This window comes from Rhinopithecus bieti, unplaced genomic scaffold, assembly GCF_001698545.2.
Source record: "Rhinopithecus bieti isolate Rb0 unplaced genomic scaffold, ASM169854v2 scaffold_8601, whole genome shotgun sequence".
Taxonomy (NCBI): Eukaryota; Metazoa; Chordata; class Mammalia; order Primates; family Cercopithecidae; genus Rhinopithecus; species Rhinopithecus bieti.
In genome coordinates, this window is record NW_016806193.1 from 1849472 (window position 1) to 1876337 (window position 26866).

At 41.5% G+C, this 26866-nt stretch overlaps 1 protein-coding gene and 1 long non-coding RNA gene across 4 annotated transcripts in view; one reads left to right on the forward strand and one right to left on the reverse strand.

The window, feature by feature from the left end:
- ADAMTS9 (ADAM metallopeptidase with thrombospondin type 1 motif 9) overlaps positions 1 to 8277 on the reverse strand; it is a 175050-nt gene extending 166773 nt beyond the window's left edge. Inside the window, 4 exon segments of the mRNA XM_017875022.1 lie at positions 1806 to 1968; positions 7189 to 7589; positions 8161 to 8254; positions 8257 to 8277. Coding sequence (XP_017730511.1) covers positions 1806 to 1968; positions 7189 to 7589; positions 8161 to 8254; positions 8257 to 8277 — 679 coding nt within the window.
- LOC108531534 (uncharacterized) overlaps positions 5537 to 26866 on the forward strand; it is a 373151-nt gene continuing 351821 nt past the window's right edge. For all 3 annotated transcript variants that reach the window (XR_001886196.1, XR_001886195.1, XR_001886197.1), the window contains exon 1: positions 5537 to 5961. This is a non-coding gene — a long non-coding RNA (uncharacterized LOC108531534). The remainder of the gene's footprint in view (positions 5962 to 26866) is intronic.

The window sequence follows — 26866 nt, forward strand, 5'->3', positions numbered from 1 at the left end:
CTGTAAATCTCAGCTCCTTTTCCAGGTATTATACAATGGAGTTACGAATGGTACCTACCTCATAGGTTTGTGATAAGGATTAAGCAAGGTAGTGCAGGTACAGTGCTTTGCATAATGCATGTACAGAATAAAACAATAATAAATAGTCATTTTTTACAATGTTGACCTGTAGCCACTTTAGGGGAGTGGCATTGGTCATGTCAATAAATTGGTCATGACCAGTGACACTCCCCTAAAGTGTCATTGGTCAATAAATTCATTAGTGAAAAAAATATTTCAGTGTCTTCTGAACAAATACAAATAAGATAGAAGGAGGTAAATTGCAAATTTCATTTCTGTATGTTACGTATACATTTCATGTTATGTTTACATTTATACACACGTCTAAAATGTGTACTTGCTAATACAGATTTGGGAAGTCAAGAAGTTGAGGTCAATGGTCAAAAATGTGATAAATGTCCTGTTCATTAAACTTGCTGGTGGCTGGCAGTCTTGACTCTGTACCCGCTGCTGAAACTATTGTTTTTGATCTATCTAAGTATACTTGCCCCTCTACTCCTCATATCCCTTGGTTCTTTAGAGTCTGACAGAATGCTTCAGTTATATTCCATCTTGTGGTGGTAAGAACACAGAATTGGATGCAATAAAGCCAAAAGACCTACAATGCTACACCCGTAAATTTGGCTACTTGTAGGTTATAAATGGTCAATGTTATCTTTTATTAAAGGATTCACTTTAGAGATAATAATTCCAGGAGAGAATAGGACAGCACACGCTATCCCACTGAACAACCTGGTACAGGTATAAGATGAAGTAAGTGATCCTCTGGGGAGCATTTGAGGAAACTCCTGGTGGTCTTGAATTGTGGCCTTGTTTGGAGATACCAGAAAAACCCTGAGATGTTATTTAATTTGGAGAAGCAATTTTAAAAAGAAAGAATAGAAAGAAAGATAAAAGTTTTAGAGACAGGAAGTCCAAGAATTTTTTTTAAGTATTTTCATGAACAACCTAAGATGCAGGACCAAATTGAGGAATTATTTCATAGGATAACCTATCATCAGGCAGAAAGTAACCAGGCTTCTGAGGCAGTGGAGTGTTGCTACAGACTGCAGATGGAGAAACACAGACAGAAGCTTTCCAGAGTGCCCAGAATGACGTATCCCTGACAATGGCCAAACATGTCAGCACAAAACCTCAAAGAATCTGGCCAGGATGGAAGGAGACTATAGGATTTGACTGGTTGATTGGTACCTCACAGCGTAATGTACAGGTACCTGCCTACAGTTCCTTAAGTCACAGAACATGAGCAAACCTGAAGTTTATAGGAAACATTCAACAAACACATACGTTGTTGTGACTTCCATTTATAAGACATTTCTGTAACCGCACATGGTGAAACAAACAAACAAAAAACACCCAAATGAACAGAAGATGCCAAAAAAATACAAGCATTTGGTGACTGAGGGTGCTACTATCATGACCTGAATATTACTCAAGCTGAACCCTAAAAATCAGCAACTTTAACCAAAAAGGCAGCTCTGCCCATAGAGGGCATGGAGTCACTACTTTGAGTTCAAATCCTGACTTTATAACTTCTTAGCTGTGCACCTCTGAAAAGGTACTAAACCTCTCCTTAGTCTCCCCATCTGTACAGTGGGATATGTATCCCTACCTCATTTGAGGACTGAATAAACAATAATGCATATGGTAGCACATTGTAGACTGGAAGAGAGCTACATTTCTGTAGTATAGCAATTTACCCATCTCAAAGAGCTGGACTCTCTGGGTAAGCAAGAAGCAAATACCTGAGGTGTCACATGCATGCCTTCCCGTTGAGGGCTCTCTCTGGGGGGTGCTGCGCCTATAAATGATGTGGGGTTTGTTTTGTTCCTCTTCATCTTCTTGTTCATCCATGGACTGTAGTGGTTCAATAAAATAATCCCCATCATGAGACCGGAATGTGCCCAGCTGCAAATGAAGAGAGATGGGAGGTTGATTTAACATAACTCAGTCATTGGGAGGAAGAAAAACAAAAGAACATTTTCAAGTAAAGATGGTGTCATTTTACCCAAACTCTTTTTCAGAAGGGTTGTTTCAACTGAAAATGCTGCAACATATGTGGAGAAGTGGTTTATTTTCACTCTCTGTCATATCAGTACATTTTCTAAAAATTATTTATTATTTACTATTCTTATTATTTTAGAGATAGGGTCTTGCCCTCTCACCCAGCCTTGAACTCCTGGGCTCAAGCGATCCCCCTCAGCCTCCTGAGTAGCTGGGATTATAGGTGCATGCCATCATGCCCAGCTAAATTTTTTTACTTTTTGTAGAGATGGGGGGTCTCAATATGTTGCCCAGGCTGGTCTTGAACTCCTGGCTCAGCCTTCCAAAGTGTCATATCAGTAACTGATTCTTGGTTTGACTCCAGTTGATTGTACCTGCTATCCAAATCTGTCTCTAAGAAATACTTCCTTAGGGCTCAAGTTCCAATATTACTACAGGCTGTTGAAAGAGTCTTGGAAACTTAAAGAGCCTGGAAACTTAGGGACAAGTATGCATTCCAGCAGGAAAAGCTGTCCTATTGAAGTCTTCCCATTGATTCAAATTCAAGAAGCATATTTTGGCCACAATGCATTCAAGGTGGTACCACCTGTAATGCTGGCACATGATCCTCTCACCAACCCTTTCCTTTGCAAAATAGGGGAGTGATGTCCTGCAAGGCTTTGAAGCTTGATTGCTCTAGGTTCCAGTTTCAGCACCACCACCTACCCATTCACCTTGGGCAAGTTCCTTAACCACTCTGAGCTTAAGCTTCCTTGTTTGTCAGCTGGGGATAAAGATACTTAATGTAACGAGTTACTGTGCAGATTAAAGGAGATAATGATAATTAAGTGCTTAGCAAAATGCTTGACACCTTGCAAAGACTTAGAACTCATGAACGGTTTTTGGTGTTGCCAGCGTTAGCCTCTAACCTTTAAGATAAAATTTGCTCTTCCTAATCATTCTAAGCACCTTGCAAGTCACTTTTGCTCCTTTTCACCCCACATACCCAAGTTTTTGCAAATGATAAATGATACCTCAAGACTGAACCACCCAAACCAAAAATTACAAGAACGCTGAAAAATTCCCTATGCCACGTTGCTGAGTGGTATTTAATGGGAGAAATCAAGCTTCTCTCTTCTCTTCCACTTTCCCATTTCCCATGCTGGAAAAAAAATCTGATGCCTTGCCTCCTTCCATTGACACAGGAGAAATGACTCCCTGAACATCAGCAACTGCATCCGCATCAGCATCATCCAGGAGCTTATTAGAAATTCAAATAATTGTGCTCCACCTCAAATCTGATCTATTGCATCAAAATCTCTAGGGGCAGGGTCCAAGAATTGAAATGTTAATAAGCTCCCAGAGTATTCTTATGCATGATAAAGTATGAGCAGCACTAGGCTAAGACACTGGTTCCCCAAAACAGCTAGCTTCAAAATTGTCTGGGAAGATTTTTTGTTTTTGTTTTTCAATTAGATTTGGGGAATTACCCACTACTCACAGATTCAGAATTTCTAGGGATGGATCTAGAATGTTTTTTGTTTTAAAAGCTCTCCACATGATTTATGAGCCCCTGGTTTAAGAAAAGGGCAGCTCAGGTGTGGTCAGACTAAGAGACAGAGTAGCTAGTTGCCAGAGAAGTGATTTAATAAATTTACTCTCTGCCTGTTTTCAATACACAACTCTGGTGTTCTCCCAGCACAAATCAGAGCGCATATCACAACATATGAAACCTATCAGAGACATGAGTCTTGGGAAAAGCCAGGGAGCTCAGCTGGTGACGATTTGCCACCTTTGATTGGTAAATGGGAAAACCAAGACACAGAAGGAGGAAGTGATTGGGCCCAAGTTCCCCTTCCATGGTACAGAAGCAGCTGGACAGTGCTAGTGCTGAGTCTAATCTGACTTTAGTCCTGTTCTTTTTTAGAAAAGAACCCTGAGATTCTCTTCAGGAGAACAGGATCAGTCTCTGGTCTATGGTTAAGCGCCAAGGATCAGAAAGACCTGGTTGAAATCCCAACCCTCCCACTTATGAGCTGTGAGACCTTGGGCAAGTCTCCAGCTCTCAAAGTCTCAGATTTTTTTTTTCTTGTCAGTAAAATGCGTTGTTTTGAGGATTGGGTTATTGGAGGATTTGGATGAGATAATACATACGTAAACTACTTATAATAGCCAGGCAGACGATAATAAGAGCTCAATAAATCGTATCAATATGATGCCAAAATTAATTGTGCTGTTGATTCACAAAGGTGGGCCTAAGAGTTATCTTTTCTTGGTTAAGGTGACTATTTATTCAAACATGTATACTAAATATACATATGTAGTACATACTAAGTACATACTAAGTACAACATACAAAACTCCAATATAGGAGAAAAATGAGTTGATGCTGACCCTGTTGCCAAGGAGAAAGGGATAAAACACGTGTACCAAGAACCTTGATGTAAGGGAGAACATACTAAGCATCATAAGAGATACTCTCAGAAGTGTCTATGAAGGTGGAGCCGGAGAGATGACATCAACCTGGGAACTATGGAAAGGTCTTCTGGGAAAGAAGAGATGTAAATTATATACACCTCCAAAGAAGGGTAGGATTTGAGCATGTGAAGATGAGTGAGAAGACCAAGCAAATTCAAAGGCACAAAGGCAATGAAGACTAGGATTGAGAGTGGGGTGCAGAGAAAGCAGTGTAAAACCCATGGCCTGGAATGCAGGATTTGTGGAGGAAAGATTGGGAGCTGAGAGTGGATATGTGGATGTGACTGACTGCACTGTAAATAGTCTCAAATGCCAAATGTTAGCGATTGAGGAGAAAGACTGGAGAAGCCCAGCGTAGTATTTCTTAGACATCAGTCCTAAGGAGAGAGGGGGAGAAAAGTCAAGGGATATAGATTTAGGGTAGAGATGTTCAGGAGAGGTGAGCGACCCATCTCAGATGAAATTCAGAAAAACTGACAAGTGACTGGGGTGGCAGGATGGCACGGCCCACTCCAAAATCTGGTAGACTCCCAAGAGTCTACCAGATTTCCTGGAAGACTCCTAGGCGAAGAACTAGCAACATCATGACGCCACTGCTACATATGTGGTAAGGGGAAGTCTTGGGAGGAGATAACTTCCAGAAGGAAGACAAAGGGGCAGGGGTTTTGGAGCTAGATTAATGACTGAAGATACAAAGAGCCACAGCGCATATCCTTAAGATATATGAGGGCCCTTTTCCCCAAAAGAGGCAGAGTGCGAATTAAACGCAACATAATTGAGATTATTACAGTACAGGTAGTCGTTTCTGAAACCCCAGTCCTCAGTTCCCAAAGAAACCACGTGCCCATTACCACCTAAAACTGCCAATGAAAATGAAGGTGCTGCGCAGTAAAATATTTATACAACTGCTGGGGCCACTCGGCTTCAGCGGGTGTGGAGGCGGGGAGAGAGGAGGAGTTAAGACTGTTTACAAACTTGACGTACACACGCAGTCCTATCCCTACGGTCCTGGAATTGGGGGTTACTATCTTGGAATCTGGGGGCACTCCAGGCTCTGGGCTCAGACGGCTGACTTCTGCCTATCCCAGCCTTAACCTTTCAAAGACGGGAAGGATTCCGGAGCTCTTGCCCTAAGTCCTGGGGCAGCGATGACTCACCGCAGCACCCCCTCCCACTTCGCCAAGCTGCCGTCTCCGCCCACCCCCAAACAATCTCGACAGCGCATTTCGGGAGCCACGGCTCCGGGCGCTCTGCTGGGGGCTAAAGGGGTTTATCCCTTTCCTTTAATTCCAGCAGGCTAGAACTACCCCCTCCCAGGCTTCAGGCTTGCCATGCTCCCCACCCGATCCTTCCAATGCAAGGCAGAGAAGGAAGGATGCGCTTGGGAACTCTGAGAGCCGCGAACGACAGCGCACTGATGGAGCAGCCCAGTGTCCGGGGGTGAGTATCCAAGGCCCCACTTAGAAAAGGGAGGGAGGGGCTGTGGGTGCTTCGGGAAGAGTAAAGGCATCACCGGGCACACTGCCTACGACCCCACTGCGCGTACAGCGCCATGCGCTGGGAGAGACTGACCCGGGTAAGTTTCTGCGTCACACGCGCGTGGCAGAAACGCACGTCGCTTGGGAAAGTCAAGGACCACCCTTGCTCGGGCCAGAACCGTACAGCAGCGACTCCTTAAATGGCGAGAAGTCGGGGGCAGATGCCTTGTAAGATCCACTGGAGGGCACGTGCAGGGGTCGGCAGAGTCGGGGAACCAACGTGGATTCCCTGCTAAATGCGTATTTGGCAGCGCAAGAAGGCGGTCTCCCTCCCCTGCCTCAGTTCCTAAGGAAACGTGCGCCGCAGGCTCCCTCTCTCCACTCCCTGGAACCCCTAAGTAGTAGAAACCCCAGATGAACCGAAATTACGTCCGGACAGCCTCTCCAGGCTGTCTCCCACTATTCTGTTTCTCCCGGCCACCCCACCAGTAGGGTGCAGAGTTGGACTGCGCTGCACCCCCACCCTCGGTTCCACCCCAGTTCAAAGCGTCCGGGGTAGGCTCCGCCTTCTCCCCCGCCCCCAGAGCCCTCGGCCCACCCTTCCGTTCTTGGGACGGGACCTGCTCCCTGTCAATCCAGTTCAGCCTCAGGGTTCCTGGCGCGTGAATAAAGGCCCTGAGAGAAAGCGGGGACTCGAGATTACGCACCGCCCTCTACAACACACACACACAAGGAACTCCCAATGCCTTGGGCCGGGGATCCTCAGCCCCACATCCCCGATGCAAGGCGCACCAATGAGGAGTCTGGTCCGCCCTGCGCTCAGCTGCTCCGCTCCCGGGTGGCCAAGTTTGCTGCAGGGAACCGCAACTCCAGCAACTTTCTCCGAGTTTGGAAACTGACTTCCAGGCCGCCTCGCAGCGTTGGGCAATGCGCCGCTGAACCGAGTCCAAACTCCAGAAAGCTCTGAAACATCCAGAAGCCCCTGGGGGCGGGTGTGTGCGCTCCACACCAGTGTACGCGCACGCACAGAGCTAGCTACCCAAACCCTACGAGTTTCTAGCTGATATTTAACGCCTGAGAGGAGGGGAGCCTCACCACAGTGAGGGTCTCTAGGCTTAGAGGGCAATTAAGTCTTCCAGAGGCGGGCGAGGAGGCGGAAGGGGAGAGGAGGTGGCGCGCGCCCACTTACCATTCCCGAGCAGAGGCTGATGACGGCCGTGTGCTCGGACTTGGTATTGACATAGCCTTTGTAGAAACAGTGCTTGAGTTCCGCTTCCTCTTCGGAATAAAACTTGGTCTGGTTTACCCCAGGCGTCCCGAGGAGGGTGACAGTGAACAGTGGAGCGATAAATCCGGCATTGGCGGTGAGATTAAATAGAAACTGCTGGCCGAAGGCGGAGAGGCGGTAATGCGCCTGGGAGGAGGTAGAGGAGGAAGAGGAGGAGGCGAAGGCAGGCCAGGGGTCAGTGGCAGAGTTAATGCTCCGTCGCCTTCTTTTGAAGTGGACGTTCGTGGGAAAGGGTTCTCCGAGAGCGTTCACTCGGATGGGAGACACGATTTCGTATTCACTCAGGGTCTCTAATAATTTCACTGCGGAGAGAAGCAGAGGTATATGAACCAATAATTCATTTTTCCTCAAGCTTTAATTTAAAACGAAGGTGAGGACTTTGTTCTGACCTTATTTTCCAGCCCATTCGAGCCAATCCCTTCACCCTTAATCAGTGGACAAATATTTGCAAAGCTCCTACTATGTGCCAGTAACAGGACCTGTGCTAGGTGCTGAGAATACACTATTCCGAGCCAGACAATTAACAAGTCAAAATATATATGATTTAAGATATTGATAAATAACCTGAATAAAATAAAACGACGCTATCTGGTGCCCCCAATTACTAAATTACTTTAGTTTGCAGCGTGGGAGTGGGGATGGGGATATATCCGGCTAACAGCAAGGTGGGGGGGTTGCCTAAATTCGTTTCCACAGTGTCCCTCCCTAGCAATTGATTGGGGATGACCCAAAGAAGGGAGAGGCTGCAAAGCGGGAGATAATTCTTTCTAGGAAAAAGAGAGAGGCCTCCGCTGTGGGGTGTCCCTGCCCGGGAGCGAGGACTGGGAGGCGGCGTCGGGGCCGGCGGGGTCCCGGGGACCGGAGCTTGGTTACCTTGCCTCGGGTGCAGCCTGTCCTTGCGCACGGCCGCCGCGGCGTCTGGGATCCCCATCTCGGCCAGGTCCCGCACCAGGAGCGTTAGCAGTGTTGGCCCCAGATAACAAACTGCATGGTGCTTCCCACCCCTGCCCTCCGCTGCCCCACCCCCTGGCCCCTCCTGCCCTCCTTGGCTGCGGCGGCGACGCGAGGCAGCGGCCGTGGAGAGCGCGCGTAGCCCGGCGCCCGCCGCCAACTTTTGACTTTAGGAGTCGCTGAGGTCTCGCTGCGAGGGTCCCGTCTGCGCTCGGCTGAGCAACGCCGCCGCCTGCCGAGAGCTGAGCCGCTCGGGCCGCAGGAGGAGCCGGAGGAGCAGGAGGAGGAGGAGGACTGGGGCTCGGCTGCTTGGCCGCATAATGCCCAGCGAGCGGGCAGGAGAAGGCGAGGAACTTGCGCTCCGAGGCGCGCCGGGCGCCCTGTGCTGGCCGGGATAGCTGAGCGGCTTCTTGAATGGGGGGCTGGGGGGGCGGAGGCGGGGGGGCCGCGGGTCCACAGCCTCTCAAATGCCCCCGGTGCACGCCTCTAAGAGGAGGAGAGGGGAGGAGAAAGCGAGACGAACGGGGACCGCCTCCTTCCAGACCATGTCCCCTCCTCGGCCGGCCCGTGCGGGACTCGCAGCCGGAGGCCCTGCCGGCTGCAAGAGGCGGAGGCCAGAGGCGTCACCAGCGCCGGGGCAGCTAGTCGTGGTCCTCGCCACCTCGCTGAAGTGGGGTTTTCTGAGATTCCCTGCCCCGGGGAGGGAAAGCAGGGAAAGTTCTCTCCCTTTCCTGGCGCGCGTGCAGCCACTTCCCCTCTCGTCTTTTTCCTCTCCTCTCCTCTCTCTCCTCCCTTCCGAGTCTCTTTTTTCTCCTCCCCCTTGTCTCCCTGTTGCTGTGCCTCTGAGACTCTGTCCCCTCTCATTTTTCCCTGTGATGTCCGTCTTATCCCCGCCCCACCGTGTCCCTCTCTGTTTCTCACATTTCTCCTTTTCCTTTCTCTCCCGTCCCTATCTCTTGCCACCAGTCCCCTTCTTTTGGTTTCTTACAAGTGAAAGTGGCCCAGCGCAGGAGCGCCTTCCCTTCCTACAGTTTTTCACTCGGGAGGAGAATTGGCACCTGAGCTCCGCTCTCGATTTAATCGCCCCAAGTCAAGAGTTTTAGAAATGTGGTTGTTAATCCTGCAGCTCGGAGTGAGTTTCGAATACGTGGTCTCTTGAAAATTTCGCAAAGTGTTGGTGCTTTCCACCAACCTCTGTCACCATTCGTGGAGGGTCCATAGCATCCTCTAGGTCCCCGGCCCTAAAAAAGGTTAAGAACGCGTTTTGGCAGCGAGAAGGGGCGGGGACTCTGCCGCTCCTTACTACCCGGGGGTTTAGAGATGGGAGGGGAAGGGGGGATGGAGTGTAAAGTTGTAGATCCCTGTGGGAAGCACCAGTCCCTGGAGGGATTTCTCAATCACTTCCGCTTGCTTTCAGCCTGAGAGATGCTTGGAAAGACTGAAAGCAGATGCTTCATGCTACACCTTCGTGTGTGTGTGTGTGTGTGTGTGTGTGTGTGTGTGTGTGTGTGTGAGAATTGTTCAATCCTGGGTGGTTCAGTGGCGCTTTTTCTTTAACCAGCCCTCCGGAAGATAGAAAGTGTTAATTTCAAGATAAAAAGCATGACAATATGGGTAAAAATATATAAATATATGACTAATAAATATGTATTTGCCCAAGTATCCTATAACCGGGGTTGAGGTTCTGTTGCGTGGTAGGTTAGCACTCAGGACTAGAAATACCAAAGATAGCCAACACCAGGAACCAAATCACAATATGCTAGCAATGTCAACTATTCTTGAGATATTAATACAAATATTTCTTCTGGTGAAGGGTAAAAATGACTTGGCAAGACGAATTTGCTAAATAATTGTTAACCCAAATTGATGATGTTACCATCGTCTTATTACTAGAATTTCATAATGGGTATGTAAAATGTAAGAATGGAAAACAACACCTGTATTGTGCACAATTAGAGATTTTAGAGAATGGCATTTAAACCTTGAACTTCCAAATTAATTCACTAAAATACATTTTTTCTAATACACAGTATTTCTTTTTATTATAATAAAATTCCCCACAATCACAGTGTCTGGGAGTTGCTGAGAATTTAGTAAGGAACAGAAAAATATAAAGAAATCAATCTTATTGGCTGATTCCTGTGGAAAATATTCCAGTACTTCCATTGTAAAATTACTCAAAAGTATAGCACTTTTCAGTATTTTCCATTAAATATTTTTTTTTCTCTTTCAGTTTAAATCCCTCCTGGCAAACAGAAGTTAACTAACAGTATAGAAATTATGATATGTAGGGACAGAAGCCTCCTTTGTGTACTCTCTCCTTTGCTTTCTTTTCAGGACTTTGCTTGAAGAATGAACTTTGGCTACAGTTTTAAAAAATTGATCCACAAGAGCTGATAGGCCAGGAAGATACAAAATATCTCTTGGTGACCTCCTGAGATGACCAAGAGCCTAGGTTTCTGAATTTCTCATCCTTAGTGAGGCTGCTCATCTTTTCTTCAATGTATTAGCTGGCTTCTGCATTTACATCTGCAAAACAGTCTTAAAGAATCTTAGGAAAAGTCTTCTAAATCGTGAGACATGAAAAGGACAGTTGAGCTAACTAAACAATTCAGGCAAAAATCTTTTGTCTGAATAATTACTCTTTGTCTAAATAAGTACTCTTATTCAGTACTTACCATGAGGTAACATACAGCATTTAATTCTCAAAACAGCCCTTTCAGGAAGGCAGTGTCAGTAATCTCATTTTACCGATAAGGATACTGAGTTCTGAATAAGTGAAATAATTTGACCCCCTCAATCCAGTAAGTGAGAGACAAGATTAAAACTCTGCTTCAGTCATTCAATCCAAGTTCATAACTATTATCATATGTCATGAATAACTGATTAATCAGAAGCATTGCTAGATTTTTGGAGGGTTGCTTTGTGGGAAAATGACTAAAATCATTCAGAGAATTGCCTCAAGCTTTTATTCTATGTATAACTTTTCTTTAGCTCTCTCTTTTTCTTCTAATGCTAAGTATTTAATGATAATCATGTCAGCTATTTCACTGATATTTCACAACTTTTTCCTCAGCAGTTAGAAGAGATCTGGCACATAGTAGGTATTCAAGAAATATTTACTAAGACTAGGCATGTAATAGTGGCTCATGCCTAAAATCCTAGCACTTTGGAAGGCTGAGGTGGGAGGAGTGCATGAGGTCAGATCAGCGGTTCAAGACCAGCCTTGGCAACATAGCAACCCGTTGTCTCTACAAAAAAAGAGAAAAGAAATAATAAAATAAAATAAAATAAATTGGTCCCTCATAAAAATTTGCTCTGAAAGAAGCAAACCTTTTCAAGGTCACCTGGAGTTAATGGAGGGACAGTTTTTAGCCCATTTTCTTTTGGGACTTTACTGGAATTGAATGGTATTGTAGGTTAAGTGGAAGTCTTCATTGGCTGATTCTTCATGAAAATTAGATCCCAGAGGAGTGATGATTGATATTAGTCACTAGGGAGAAATAATCTGGCCAATGGAAATGAAAGTGATGACATCACCAATGACTCTGTTTGCCTAATGCCACTGGAAACGGCAGGAAGGAGACTTGAAGCAATGCCATCAATTTCCACAGAAAGGGGAAACCCACACCCAAATGGTAGGGAGGGCCCAGGAGCCAGAATTCAAGTGAATAGTTTCCTGAGTGGTCAGCAGCGTCAGGTGATTTGGGGAACAGATAAGCCCCTAGTACTTGGTAGCACTGCATTCTGGTGAGTGAATCACCAAGCTGGGACCTGGTGGTGGCTGAGTTCTGTGACCTTGGGCCTAAAGAATCTTAGGGAGATGTGTTTTACATCACAAGAAATGAAAAGGACAATTGTGCTAACTAAATAATTTGGGTTCCAATCTTTTGTCTGAATAATAATAATGAGAATCTTTTCTTGAGTGCTTACTGTGTACCAGGCCATGTGTACTATGTCCTCTCTGATCCAATTTCCTATTTGCAGACTGCAGTGGATAGAAACTGTATTGTCTTTCCTTGCCCTGTGAGTGAATGACCTTAGTGTATTTTTTAAAAGTCTTCTAACTACTGACTTAAAGCAACAGGTAGTGTAGAGAAAGTAGTTTGTGTCATTATTGATAATAACAGTAGATTCCCTTCATTGAGTTCTTTGTGCTAATTATTTAATCCTCATAGCTATCCTGACATCTGGGTTTTACCCTCCTCATTTTACTTATAATGAAAATAAGACCCAGCAAAATTAAGTGACTTTGCCTGGCATTACAGAGTCGGAATGTGCACTTGGGATTTACACTGGGGTCCAGTTACCTCCAAAGCTTGTGATCTCCATTAATCATAGCAGTCTAGTAACATAAAGATTTTCACCTAATTGATCTTGATCATTCAGCATTTATATTTGGCCTGATGAATACCATCTGTAAGAACATCATTTTTTCTTCTAATGCTAAATCTAAAGTTCTAACTAGCTTTTCTTGACACTACTCTGAAAGTCACAGTTCCATTTTGGAGGTGGCTCTGTATAGCTCATGACCAACTTACAGCAGTTCTACGAAGGTGATCCCAACTTCAGCCTGTTCACTCACCAGGAGCTCCTTGTTTACTTGTCATTCTGGAAGACCATACTCACATTATTGCTCAGGCTTTAAAGCCCCATATGAATCCCACTAATCTTTCCTTTGACTGTATTCTTAGGGCTTCAAATCCTTTTTCTCCTCCCTCTACTATCCTTGAAATGAGAGCTTCACACCTGGGGTTCAACATCATAACTACAAATGGAATTCAGAAGTGCTAGACTTCTAGCTTAGATCCAAACTACTTCTAACCTGCAGCCAAATGAGCAACGCAATGTGTGCAAGCACAATTTTTTTATTCTCTAAAAGTGCACATTTGATGTAGACAATTGTTAAATATATGGCATCTTTAACTAGCAGGGAATCTGATAACCCTAGGAGTATTTTGAGTCGTGCCAGAGCGCTTTATGCTCCCTGAGTCCAGAACTTTCCCTGTCCTAGTTTGGTTCACACATGTTGTTGTGTTTTGGTGTCCTTTGTTAGTCTTTAAGGTACACAAGGGCAAAGGACAAATCTGTTTCCTCCATGGTTACATAGTAGGCACTTCACAAATATGCCTTAAATGAGTGAGCTTACTATTGCCACTAATTTGGTTCTAGTTTCAGAGCCAGGTTTTTGTTTTTAATTTAGAAAAGCCCTTCTTTTACACACACACACACACACACACACCCCAGGAATGATTGAAGTAATTTCTGTTTCTTACTGTGTTATTATTACTCTTGGGAGGCAAGTCCTGCTTTAGTCAGAATCATCATGATTCGTTTTTTCTGGAACGAGACATTTCCAGAGCTAGGCTTTCCCCAGTGGGTACTTCAGGATCATGAGTAACAAGGCACAGGGCCTCCCTTTATTGCTCAGCACGGTAAGTAAGAGTTACACCTATGCTGTGGGCAGTTTCGGTATCCTTTGCATGTCCTAAAGAGGAGGTAATAATGGTTTCCTGCCTCATAGGGATGTTATGAAAATGACTTGATCAATGAAAGTGTTAGCTTAGTGCCTGACATAGAGGAAGTAAGCATGTCCAAATCAGCGAGCTTACTTGAACCCACCCACTAGTCAAGGAAGAGTGGTTCCTGATTCCCGACCCAGAGAGCCACTAGCAGGCTAGCTTTTCTTTCTCAGTTAACCTCCCCCTCACCCCTCTCCATAACCAATTTATGGGCCTTTCTCCCCTAGAAAAGGAACAAAACAAAACAGCCAATTGTGTGCAAATGGGTATGTATTTTTTCATACTCATCTTTACTGTGAGCTCTTATTCCTCTATGAAATTTTTAATGTTTTAAACAGATTTACTCCCTACAGTCTGCTTGGATTAGTAGTTTATATAGATTTAATTTAGCACATTCTCAAGTACTGGGCTTTTCTTTCTGGCAGAATTTTTCAAATAGCCAAAACATAATTTTCCCTCTGAATATTAAAAAACAACAACAAAAAATGATTTTTACATGACAAATAATTTTTACACATGCAAAAAAGTAATTTTCAAAAGTAAGCACTTCTGCCAGATGATGCTTAATAAGTGTGTCCTAATGATATTTATCTTAATGCTTACTTTCAGGAACAGTGAATAATACCACATTCAGTCCCCCTGACAACCCTATGAAACAGGTAATGTCATTAGTCCCACTTTCTGGAGGAAATGAAGGTACAGAGAAGATAAGTAGTAACTTGCCTGAGGTTGCACAGCCAATATGTAGCTGAGTGGGATTTCAGTGCTAGGCTGTTGGATTTCAGAACCTGCCCTCTTAAATTGCTACATGGTACTGATTCTCATATGTATTTATGTTTTATCAAGCTTAATATAGGATAAATTGTCATGCTTAGGGATGCAGTGTCAAAGAGTGGAAATTCAGACATTAGTAGAAATTCAGATATCCGGACAGGTGGGGACCAGGAGGCCAAAAGAGGGTATGGTTTAGGGAGTCATTCACAGATGTGGGATTCTGGATATCAGGCCAACTGGAGTTGAGGAGAATGTCTTCCCAGCATCCCAAACCACTCATTCGCCTAACGATTAGACTGGCCATTGGGAGCACTATTCTTCTTCATTGGTCTCATTGCCACAACCAGTCTCACAAACTCCCATTGCCCTCAGCTCAGCCCAAGTCTTTGTATTGTTCAGACTGTGCTGTGGGCCCTGCTCTAAAAATAGCATATGGTGAAGAGGCCTGTCTTGTAGTTGCAAAAGTGGTGTAGGATTTAAATTCCCCATGATGAGCTAATTTGGGGGTCCACTATAAAGAAGATTTTCAGAAAACTTTTCAAATAATCTCAACTACTGTGACTACCTAACACAATGGCAAGGGGCTGGGAGCAAGAAATAATACCTTCATTATCCAAACTAATTTGCATACGTTTGAAATGTACAAAAATGTAGATGTGCTGCATGTGACAACTCGACCTGGTAATGAGATTTTGGGGCATCAAATCAATGCTAGTTATAAATGATGTATTTGCCATGTACTGCCTTTGGATTAGTTGGCACGCATAATATAAAATAAGTTGTTTCCTGAAATGTAAACCTAGCAATCAGTGCTTCGTCAGTCCCTATCAATGTTGGCAAAATAATTGGTTTTGCAGTTTTTTCTCTCAAAACAGTTCTAACAGTACGTATTGGTGGCATTCACAGCAACATAACTGTAATAAACTTCAGCTACTGTTGGGCTCTTTGTAAACGGGACAGTTACTAAAGCAAGAGTTTGGAAGTACCGTTTTCTTTTACTAAAGCAAGAGTTTGGAAGTACCACCATGGTGAGGGTGCCTAAATTCTGGTTATAGTCAGTAACACAAATTAACTCATGTAAATGTTTCTAATCAGTGTTTCTTACAGCTGATTATTTGGCTCATTAACTCTGATCATAAATCTGGACTTTGGAAAACTTAACATTTGTTCTATGTTACCTTTTCGAACAAAATGGTGGCTGAGGTAAAGAAATGATTTGTTCTCTGACTGGTGACTTTGGTCCTTGCATTGAGGAGTGGCAGAGCTCTCAAAAAAAAGAAACCTGACAAAATTCAAGACCCTGTCCTTCACACTGACCAGGTGAAAAGAGAAAGGAACCATCTAGAGACAGTAAATAAATGAAATATTAGGCACTTGTTAAAAAAAAAAGAGGAGGGAAGAACCATATGTTTAGCATATAACTATGTCCAAAATGCATTATTCAGCAAGCAAGTCTCATAGTGTTGTTAGTCTAATTGGGTTCTACTGTAGTAAAAACGAAATAAAACAGCTACAACAAAATCTCAGCCTGTGCTTAAAATATGATATGCAGAGAAAAAAATGTCTAGAAAGGTGGATCTATATTCAGCTGTCACCAATGGTTCTCTCTGGAGTAAGAATTTTGGAGATATTTTACACTTTGTACATTTCAGTGATACCCATTTTTATACCGTTTGATTATTTTACAAGAATATAATATATTTTAATGAGAAAAGTGATGTTTTCTTTGTAAATATACAGATAATATATAAAAAATATATATGATAGTATCACCACCCTTAGGGAAAACTTTTCTCATAAATTATGTATAGCCCTAGCTTTTTCTGTAATATTCAACGTGTTTTATTATTTGAAAATAACCATATATATTTTGCATATATGAGAACAAATACAAGGAAGAGATTTATGATGGTTGAGTCAGGCTTTTGAGGGAAACTTGTGACTTAGAAATACAAGTACTGGATATATGGTAACCCTGGATTTAAGACATGAATGGAGAATAATAGCTGAATAACAGGAAAAAAACATAAGCTTTCCCAGCCCTTGACTAGTAAACAAGAAAGATATTTGTTTATTCACTCAATAAATACATTATTCAAACACGTACCGTCTGCTATGCTCTTTGCAGATAGCAGAAGCATTCACAGCTAGTGGGGAAGAGAAGCAGAAAATAAGCTAATACATGAACAAGCATATAATTAAATTTGTTCTAAGTATTGTAAAAGAGATGAAAAGAGAGATAGCGTAGATCAGATGAACAGAGAAAACCCCTTTGAGAAGTGATAAGCAAATTGCATCCTAGAGAATAAGAAGGAGTAGAAGAAGGAGAATAAGAAGGAGCCAGGCCCTAAAAGAACAGCAGGAAAAATATTCCTGGCAGAGAGAACAGTAAGGCCAGGTCTGAGCTAGGAAAGAAGGTGGAGTTTTTCATAACCCAAGAAGCCATTGCACCTAGGGTTCTATGATTAAGGAGAAGATGATTTAGAATGGGGTTGGGGTATATTTCAAAATAACTAAATGAGTGGAATTGGAATGTTCCTAACACAAAGAAATGATAAATGTTTGAGGTCATAGCTATTCCAATTACCATGATTTAATCATTATAGTATATGCTTGTCTCAAAACATCACACATACCCCATAAATATGTACAACTGTTATGTATCCATACAAATTAAAAATTAAAAAATGCTTTTAAATTTACAAAGAAACGGACAAAAGAATGGAATTGAGAGCCAGCCAGCAGCCAGCTGATATAGGGCCTTTAAGGTGAGGAATCTGATTTCATTTAGAATAGAAGGAGTGGCCATGGAAATATTTTAGGCAGGGGCATGGCAATATGCCCTTTTTGTTATTTTTAAAAGATCACTCTGGCTGCTATGTGAAGAACAGAGTTGAGAAGGCTATTCTGCTATCCAGATGAGAAATCGAAGTGACTTGAACTGAGGCTGGTGTTTGTTAGTAGGGGTGGCAAGAATCAGATACATGTAAAGTATATTTTAAAGGTAGGATTAATAGGACGTGATGAAGGATATTATGATGGGGATGAGAATAAGGGTATCAATAATGAGTTCCAAAATTATACTGCAGATATTGCTCTCTCCTATATACAAATAACACCCACATAAAGAATATAAAATAATAAAATTTCCATAAACAACAGCAACAAAATCACTGGGAATAGAAATGACAGGAAACCTGCATGGCCTATATGAATTATGTTTTACAACACTAATGAAGACCTCAGAGGAGATGTGACTAAATTGAAAGACACTGTGTTCTTAGGATGACTGGATATCACAAAGATGCCTGTTCTTTCTAAGATAGTTTATAAAATGACTAGAAATAAAAATATCAATAATTTATTTCTGTTATTTCGTTTTGTTTGAATGAGACTAATTAATCCAAAATTTTATTTGGGAAGATAAACAAACAAAAACATCGCAAAAAACTTTGAAAATGAAGAGCAATATGAAAAATCTAGTATTAATGCCAGATGTTAATAGAGAATTTAGAGCAACAATAAATAAATAAGGTGATACTGGATTGTAAATGGACAGAAAACCCAATGGAAGAAAGTAGAAAATCCAGAAAGAGATGTAACTGTGATAATTTAGTTTCTGATAGACATGGCTTCTCAAACTCATTGGGAAAGTCTAGGCTACCCAGTATACACTGCCAGAAATAATTTGGTAGTCATCTGGTAAAACACACACTCACACAAATAATCATAAAGTTGAATCTATACTTCATACTTTAAGTACATACTTGATCCATATCAAATGGATCAATAAATAAATGTAAAAAATTTAACCAAAAATTGATTTAGAAGGAAAAAGGAAGGAATAATTACCTTATATCTGTGGCATAAGGAAGGCCTTCTAACTATGACTCAAAATCCACAAGCCATAAAAGAAAAAAAAAAAAAGGAAATATTTAACTGCATTATAAAACAAACAAATTCTGCATGATAAGAAACAGTATGTCTTGGACCATTTTGTGTTGCTATAATATAATACCACAGAATGGGTAATATATTGTGAATGGGAATTTATTGGCTTATAGTTCTGGAGGCTGGTAAGTCCAACATTAAGGTACCAGAATCTTGAGAGGGCCTTCTTGCTGTGTCATCACATGGCAGAAGGGCAAGAGAAGGAAAGAGAGAGAAAGAGAAAGAGAAGGGAGATTAAACTGCTCCCTTTTATAATGAACCCACTCCCTTGGTAATAGCATTAATTGATTCTCTCTGTCTTCATGACCTAATCCCCTTTCATTAGGCCCCACCTCGCAGTGCTTTTGCATTAGGAATTAGTTTCCAACATATGCTTTTTGATGTACACATTCAAACCATAGCACATCATAATCAAAATTGAAAGTTAAATTTTCAGCTCATAGCACAAAGAGAGATTTTTCCTTTGATATACAATAAGAACCTACAAGAGATACCAATTGATAGCTCACAAGAAAGGAAATACAAACAGTACAAACTTGTGAAAAGGTGCTCATAAAACTATACCAATGTGAGCTTTTCAGTAATCAGATATGCAAACTATTAAGTTTGACATACACAGTCAATTACTGAGGCTTTGGGGGATATATTACAACTCTTACGCATTGTTGAGTAAGTTGATATAACTTCTAAGGAGGCAATTTGACATTTATCAAAACTGCAAAATCATAGACCCTTTGAACCAGCAGCCTACATTTTATATATCAGGTATATTTGCATGTGTGGAAAATGGCATGCACAACCTTCTTTACTGCAGTATCATTTCTAATGTCAAAAACAATGAAAACCTAAACTATAGCAGACTGATTTAACAAATCAAGATATATGCAGACAATGAAATATAATGTATCTGCAAAAAGAATGTATATATATATAAAAGCTGGAGAAAAATAGTATTTCCTAATTTTATTTGTGTATATATTGTAAAGAAATGCTGAAAGAATGTGTGAGAAACTAAGGACAGTGGTTACTGTGTGAGGATGATGGGGAATTGGGAAGATGGGGTATGCATTAATTTGCTACAGTTGTACATTATAGATAGTCAGGGTTCTCCAAAGAAACAGAGCCAACAGAGTGTATGTGTGTACACACACACATATATGCATATATGTATGTGTGTGTATGTGTGTATATGTATATATGATTTATTGTAAGCAATTGACTCACATGATTATTAAGGATGGAAAGTCCCTAAACCTTCTGGGTGAATTGGCAAGCTAGCGATCAGGAGAGCTGATTGTATAGCACCATTTTGGATGCAAAGGCCTGAGATCCAGGAGAGCTAAAGATGTAGTTCCCATCTGAAGGCTGGCAGGCTGGAGATCCAGGAAGAAATGATGTTTCAGTTGAGTCTCAAAGTAAGAAAAAGCCAATATTTCAGTTCGAAAGCTGTCAGGTGGGAATAATTCTCTTACTTGCAGAAGGCTTAGCCTTTTTGCTCTATTCAGGCCTCATTAGGTGAGGCCCATCCACATTAAGGAGTGCAATCTGATTTATTCAATCTACTTATTTAAATGTTAATTTCATCCACAGATATTTTTACAGAAACACCCATGACAATGTTTGAGCAAATATCTGGGCACCTTATGGCCCAGTCAAGTTGACACATTAAAATTAACCATCACAGGCTACCGTAACAAAATAGCACTGACTAAGTGGCTTAAGCAACAGAAATTTATTTTCTCACAGTTCTGGAAGCCAAATTTACTATCAAAGTACTGGCAGAGTTGATTTCTTTTGAGGCCTCTCTCTGTGGCTTGCAGACCGCCACTTTTTGTGTGCCCACATATGGCCTTTCCTCTCTAGCTCTTCATCTTCTTATAAGGACACTAATATTGGATTTGGTCCCCACTCTTATGATCTAATTTAATCTCATTACCTCTTTAAAGGCCCTATCTCCACATGCAGTCATGTTGGGAGTTAGGGGGTTAGAATTTATTCCAATATATGAATTCTGTGGGAAACACAATTCAGTCCACAGCAGGGGATAAGGGTAGGAGGGAGACTGTCATTGTTCACCTCTTTGTACCTTCTTGATTTTAAGCTTCCTAAATGCATTACCTATTTTAAAATATCTTAAAAATGAACTCCAAGTTTCTGCTTCCAGCAACTTGGAGGATGGTGCCATTCACTGGGTTGGAGAAGACTGAGAAAAAAAAAGCTTGATAAGTCGGGAATAGGGTGGAGATACTGGGGAGACACTGCAGTAGAATGTCAGTGAGGCAGTTGGTGTCCAGGAGAGGGGTGAGGGTGGAGGTGAGAAAAAAGGAATTTTCTGCATGGTTACAAAGTCAGGGGGAATGCATCAGTCACTCTAGGCAGTGGTTCTCAAACTTTATTTGGCATGCATCAGAATTATCTGAAGGGCTTGTCATAACATAGGTTGTACAGCCCCATCCTCCAGAATATCTGATTCAGTTAGTCTGGAGTAGGGCCCAAGAGTCTGCAATTCTAACAGTTCCCAGCGGACACGGATAATGCTGATTGGGGGCCCCACTAGGAGAACCAGCAGCCTAGGGCAATGATTCTCCATTCTAGCCTCACATTTATATGACACGGAGAGTCTTAAGGAAAAAAAATGTGATTATATGGGACCTACTCCACTGCAGACCAGCTAAGTAAGAACCTCTGGAAAGCGGACCTGGGCACTAGTAATACACAGAAGCTCTCCCATTAATTCTGATATGCAGCTTGAGCTGAGAGCTTCAGACCTAGGGAAAGATGCCAGAGAAATGAGAGAAGGCCAAGAACAAAGGCTTTAGGATGTCTGCCTTCTAAATGACTAGTAGGCAAAAAGGAACCAACCAAGAGATTGGGAAGTGGAGAGATATTGGGAAACCCCGGACCTATACTCTGATGTCATGGAAGGCAGTCATTAACTCCCACCCATCTACACTGGGTTCTGGTGACACAGATACAAATAAGACCTACGCAGCCTTCAAGAGCTTCCTTAGTGTTAAGGGCCAAGATGCTCTTATAAAGAAGTGATGGCATAATCAGTCTTGATGTGTGTCCTAGAGGGATACTTTCTCATATGCTCAAGGATGTTCATAGCAGCATTGCTTGTAAGAGTGAAAATCTGGAGACTACTTGTCCTCAGTCAAAGAATGGCTACATTTTATAAGATGGTATGTTCATATAGTGGAACACTATACAGCAGTTCAAAAGAGTGAACCAGGTAGACATCAGCTTCCAAGATCTCAAAAAATACTGTCAAAGGGAAAAAAACCAAGTTGCGCTATGGTGTGTGTATCGTTTATAGGAAAAACAACTTACACATGTATGCGTTTGTGTATAAAGATATAAAAAAGGTCTAGAAGGATGTACTCCAAATTCTTATATGGTGAACAGAAGAGGGGACAAGTTTGTGGAGGATAGGTACAAGCACTTTAGATTTTTTGGTAATGCTCTTAAAATTGTTAAGCCTTTAGGATTAATGCACATGTTGAACTACCTCAATGTTGTACTAATTTAAACTTTTAAACATTGCTTACAAATGTCAATAATACCTATCAACTCTAAAGTTAATGTATGTAGACACTAGAATTTTTGACTTTGTGTGGGGTTCTGAAATAATGCTAGCTATATCCCCTTCTGATTTCTGGGTTAATTCAAAATCGTCACTGACCAGATGGAATGTATCTCCCAATCCTTTTCCTAAACTGAAATAGGGCAAAAAGTATAATTTAAAGAAAGAAGAAAAAAAATGAAAACATTGCTTAGCTATTACTCTTCTGTGAATTTGTCTGCAAAAAAAAGTGTGTTTAAAATAGCATTTCAATGATACAGACATCATCCTTTCCCCAGAGTCTTGACTGGCAGACATATTACAGTTATTTAGTCAGGGGGCTGCACTGAATACAGCTCTGAAAATGTAACTAAGATTTATATGTTTCAGGCCTCTGCCTTTATACAGCAGGCAAATGATGCTGGGAGATTCTGTAAGTAAAGATAAAGAAATTCACTGAAGCTCACTTTAGTCTGAACTTACTTTTGACTTTTTAGAAAGATGAATACCTTGAAGCTGTCTGTATTGAGAAACCTCAGTTGTCTCCCTGGAAAGCAATGCCTTTTAAATTCTCAAATATTCATTTTCAGAGTAGGAAGACAATCTCCCCATGTGTAAGTTGTAGATGAGCAAGGACCTTATCTGTATCATTGGCATTGTGTCTCCAGTGGCTAGCACAGCACCTGGCATATAGGTAAATATCAGTAAATATTTGTGGAACGAATGCAGTCACACAACAGAAAGAGAAAAATAAAATCATGAATGAATTCTGCATAATGTTGAGCAAAAGAAATCAAACAGAAAAATATATCCTACATTTCCCCTTTATGTAATGTTATAAAACAGACAGATTTAATTGATAGTGATAGAAAATGGTTACTTTTGGGGAGTAGTGTTTGGGAGGGAATAATGGAGGCTAATGGGATGTTGGTCATGTTCTGTTACTTAATTGGAGTGGTGGTTGCATGTATGTGTTCACTTTGTGAAAAATCATTAAGCTATACAATTATGATTTGTGCACTTTGCATGTTGTTTTAAAGATTTATTTAACATAAATCAACTTTTCCCAGAAAAAAAATCACTGTCAGATGAAGGCAAGTAACTGAGGTTTTGAAATTTTGATCCTTTATGTTGTGGATGATCCTATCTTTGGAAAATTATTTTCCATCTCTAAACATATTTTCATTTCACATTTCTGAAGATATAGTGTGTAAACTCACCTCCAAGGCTTAAAGGCTTAGCTCTCCCTGTTCTGAGGCCTTTGCTCTTTCTTATCAGAATTCAGCTAATGGTAAAACAGCTCTTGTAGGATTGGAGGCAGCTCTGCTATTTGGTTTTTAGCACCCATCCTTCTTCTTGTCCCTAATCTTTTGAAATTTCCAAACATTTAAACAGACAAGAGAGAATAGTGAGAGAAAACCAGAAACTTCAGAACTGGGCAATTTGGGAAAAATATATGACATTTCCCACCATTTAATACCACCAGCCTCACTAAATTTTCTAATGTTTTCTCTTCTGTCTCCTTCTTTCTCTCCCTCATTCCCTCTTTGATAAAATGAACAAAAACATTAAAAAAATCCTTGAACCTAGTAACTCAGAAATTCAACATAGACATGTACGCATGTACACAGGCGCGCGCGCGCACACACACACAATTTGTCCATGTACAAAGTGATATATTTACAAGGTAATTCACAGCTACAGTGTATGGATGGCAATAGGTTAAAGGCAACCTAAATGCCTTAACCAGTGAAAAGGGGACTGGTTAAGTATATGACATTTACCAATAGAAAAGTGTGCATCTATAAAAAAGAATGAAGAAGCTGTCTGCGTTCAAGATATATAGATAAGTGGACTATATCTTAGATAAGTGGAAAATATCAAGTTCAGAGCAATATGTTTAGACTACTGTACTTATGAATGCATAAATTATACAAGGAACTGAGTATTTGTGTGTCCCCAGAGGGGGATGGTGTACATGGGCAGGAGAGACTTTCTCTCGTATACCCAGTGGTTCCTTTGATATTTGAACCATATTATGTATTGTCACATCAAAAATAAAATTTTAAGTGTATATAAAATAATACTTTGGCAAGAAACCCCCGATTTTGCCAAGGATGTGGAATGATGGTATAAACTCACAAAGTACTATTGGAAGGGTAAATTCAGACAACATAACAAGAAGGTAGTTTGTCAAAACATGTCAAAAGCTTCCAAAGTTTCCTTTTGAATACATATTTCTGGTCCTAAGAATTTATTTTTAAGAATGTAACCTTGCGGCCGGGCGCGGTGGCTCATGCCTGTAATCCCAGCACGTTGGGAGGCCGAGGCTGGTGGATCACAAGGTCAGGAGATCGAGACCATCCTGGCTCACAGGGTGAAACCCCATCTCTACTAAAAACACAAAAAATTAGTCGGGCATGGTGGTGGGTGCCTGTAGTCCCAGCTATTCGGGAGGCTGAGGCAGGAGAATGGCCTGAACCCGGGAGACGGAGTTTGCAGTGAGCTGAGATCATGCCACTGCACTCCAGCCTGAGCTACAGAGCGAGATTCCGTCTCAAAAAAAAAAAAAAAAAAAAAAAAAGAAAGAAAGAAAGAAAACCTTACAGTGAATGTATGGTTATAATGGAGCACACTGAAGGCCTGGACTGCAGAAATATTGGAAAAACCTACAAATATAAGGCTGAGGCAGGCGGATCACGAGGTCAAGAGATCGAGACCATCCTGGCCGGCATGGTGAAATGCCGTCTCTACCAAAAATACAAAAATTAGCTGGTTGTGGTGGCACGTGCCTGTAGTCCCAGCTACTCAGGAGGCTGAGGCAGGAGAATCGTTTGAACCTGGGAGGTGGAGGTTGCAGTGAGCCGAGATTGTGCCACTGAACTCCAGCCTGGTGACAGAGTAAGACTCCGTCTCAAAAACAAGCAAACAAACAACTACACAAAAAACTAGACATATAAAATAGAAGTTCCACAATGAGAACACATTGACACAGGGAGGGGAACAACACACACTGGAGCCTGTTGGGGGTCGGTGGTGGGAGGAAGAGTGTCAGGAAAAATAGGTAATGTGTGTGGGGCTTAATGCCTAGGTGATGGGTTGATAGGTGCAGCAAACCACCATGGCACATATTTATCTATCTAACAAACCTGCACATCCTGCACATGTATCCTGGAACTTAAAATGAAAATTAAATTAAATTTAAAAATTAAAAATTAAAAAACTAAAATAGAGGTTCTGCATAAATTATGGTACAGCTATATATTTAAAAAGCAATTTTGGAATCTTTAATGACAGAGGAAATTGTTCATAATATTAAGTGAAAAGTATACAGCATGTACATCCTAATATTTGTTGCCAAAAATGCATCTATATAACTGTTTGTGTAGGTATGCTCACCCGTGTATAAAACCGAAATTTACACTTTTATTCTAGGTAATAGAATAATGGATTTTGTATTTTAATTTTCATTCTTGTATGGATTTCCAAAAGGAATTATACTAGGCTTATGTTTTATGCTAGAAATTTTATAATAAAAGAGGCCAGGAGTGGTGGCTCACGTCTATAATCCCAGCACTTTGGAAGGCCAAGGTAGGAGGATCACCTGAGGTCAGGAGTTTGAGACCAGCCTGGCCAACATGGTGAAACCCTGTCTCTATTAAAAATACAAAAATTAGCCAGGCGTGGTGGTGTGTGCCTGTAGTCCCAGATACTCGGAGGCTGAGGCAGGAGAATTGCTTGAACCCAGGTGGTAGAGGTTGTAGTCAGCCAAGATTGTGCCATTGCACTCCAGCCTGGGCAACAGAGTGAGACTCTGTCTCAAAAAAAAAAAAAGAATTAATGAGGATATTTTCTAAAGGTACTACAAGTAAATCCCACCATCATAAGTGTGGTCCTGAAAATTCAGCTGCATAAAAAGCAGCGCTGCATTAAACTAAGGTTGATGAAATGACAGAATTGAGACTTCTGAGATGGATAAGAGCCAGCTGTCAATCACTTTATATCCAAAATGGTATTGTCAAGGAATGCGTTATCATGGGCACTGTCTCCATATGGAACATGTTAACACTTTTTGAGAATTGTTACTTTCAGACTGAACTATTTTTATTCTTTTAAGGAAGCATGTAAATATTTACCTCAAATCAAAACAATACACATAATACATATATAACACACACATATATATTAATGGTGATATAATGCTTTTAAAACTACTTCTAATCAAATTACCCCACAAAATACCCCCCAAAATAATATTATTTTTTCTTTTTTATTACTTTTTTATCAAGCTGAGATTCCCTTAGCATAAAATTAACCAGTTTTAGGTGAACCATTTTTAAATGAATCATTAGCATTTAGCAGATTCACAATGTTATATAACCACCATCTCTACCTAGTTCCAAAACATCTTAATTCTCCCAAAAAGAAACCCTGCACACATTAAGCAGTTGCTTCCCATTTCTCTCTTTCCCCAGCCCCTGGCAAACACCAATCTGCATTCTGCCTCTATGGACTTACCTATTCTGGACATTCCATAGACATGGGCTCATACAATATGTAGCCTTTTGTGTCTAGCTTCTTTCACATACCATGCTTTCAAGGTTGATTTATACTGTAGCATGTACCAGTACTTTATTCCTTTTGATGGCTGAATAATATTCCATTGTGTGAATATGTCACAATTTGTTTATCCATTCATTCCAGATGGACACTGGGCTATTAGTTTGGCTATTGTGAATAGTGCTGCAATGAACATTTGTGTACACATATCTGTTGTGACTCCCTGATTTCAATTTTTTTTTTTTTTTTTTTTTTT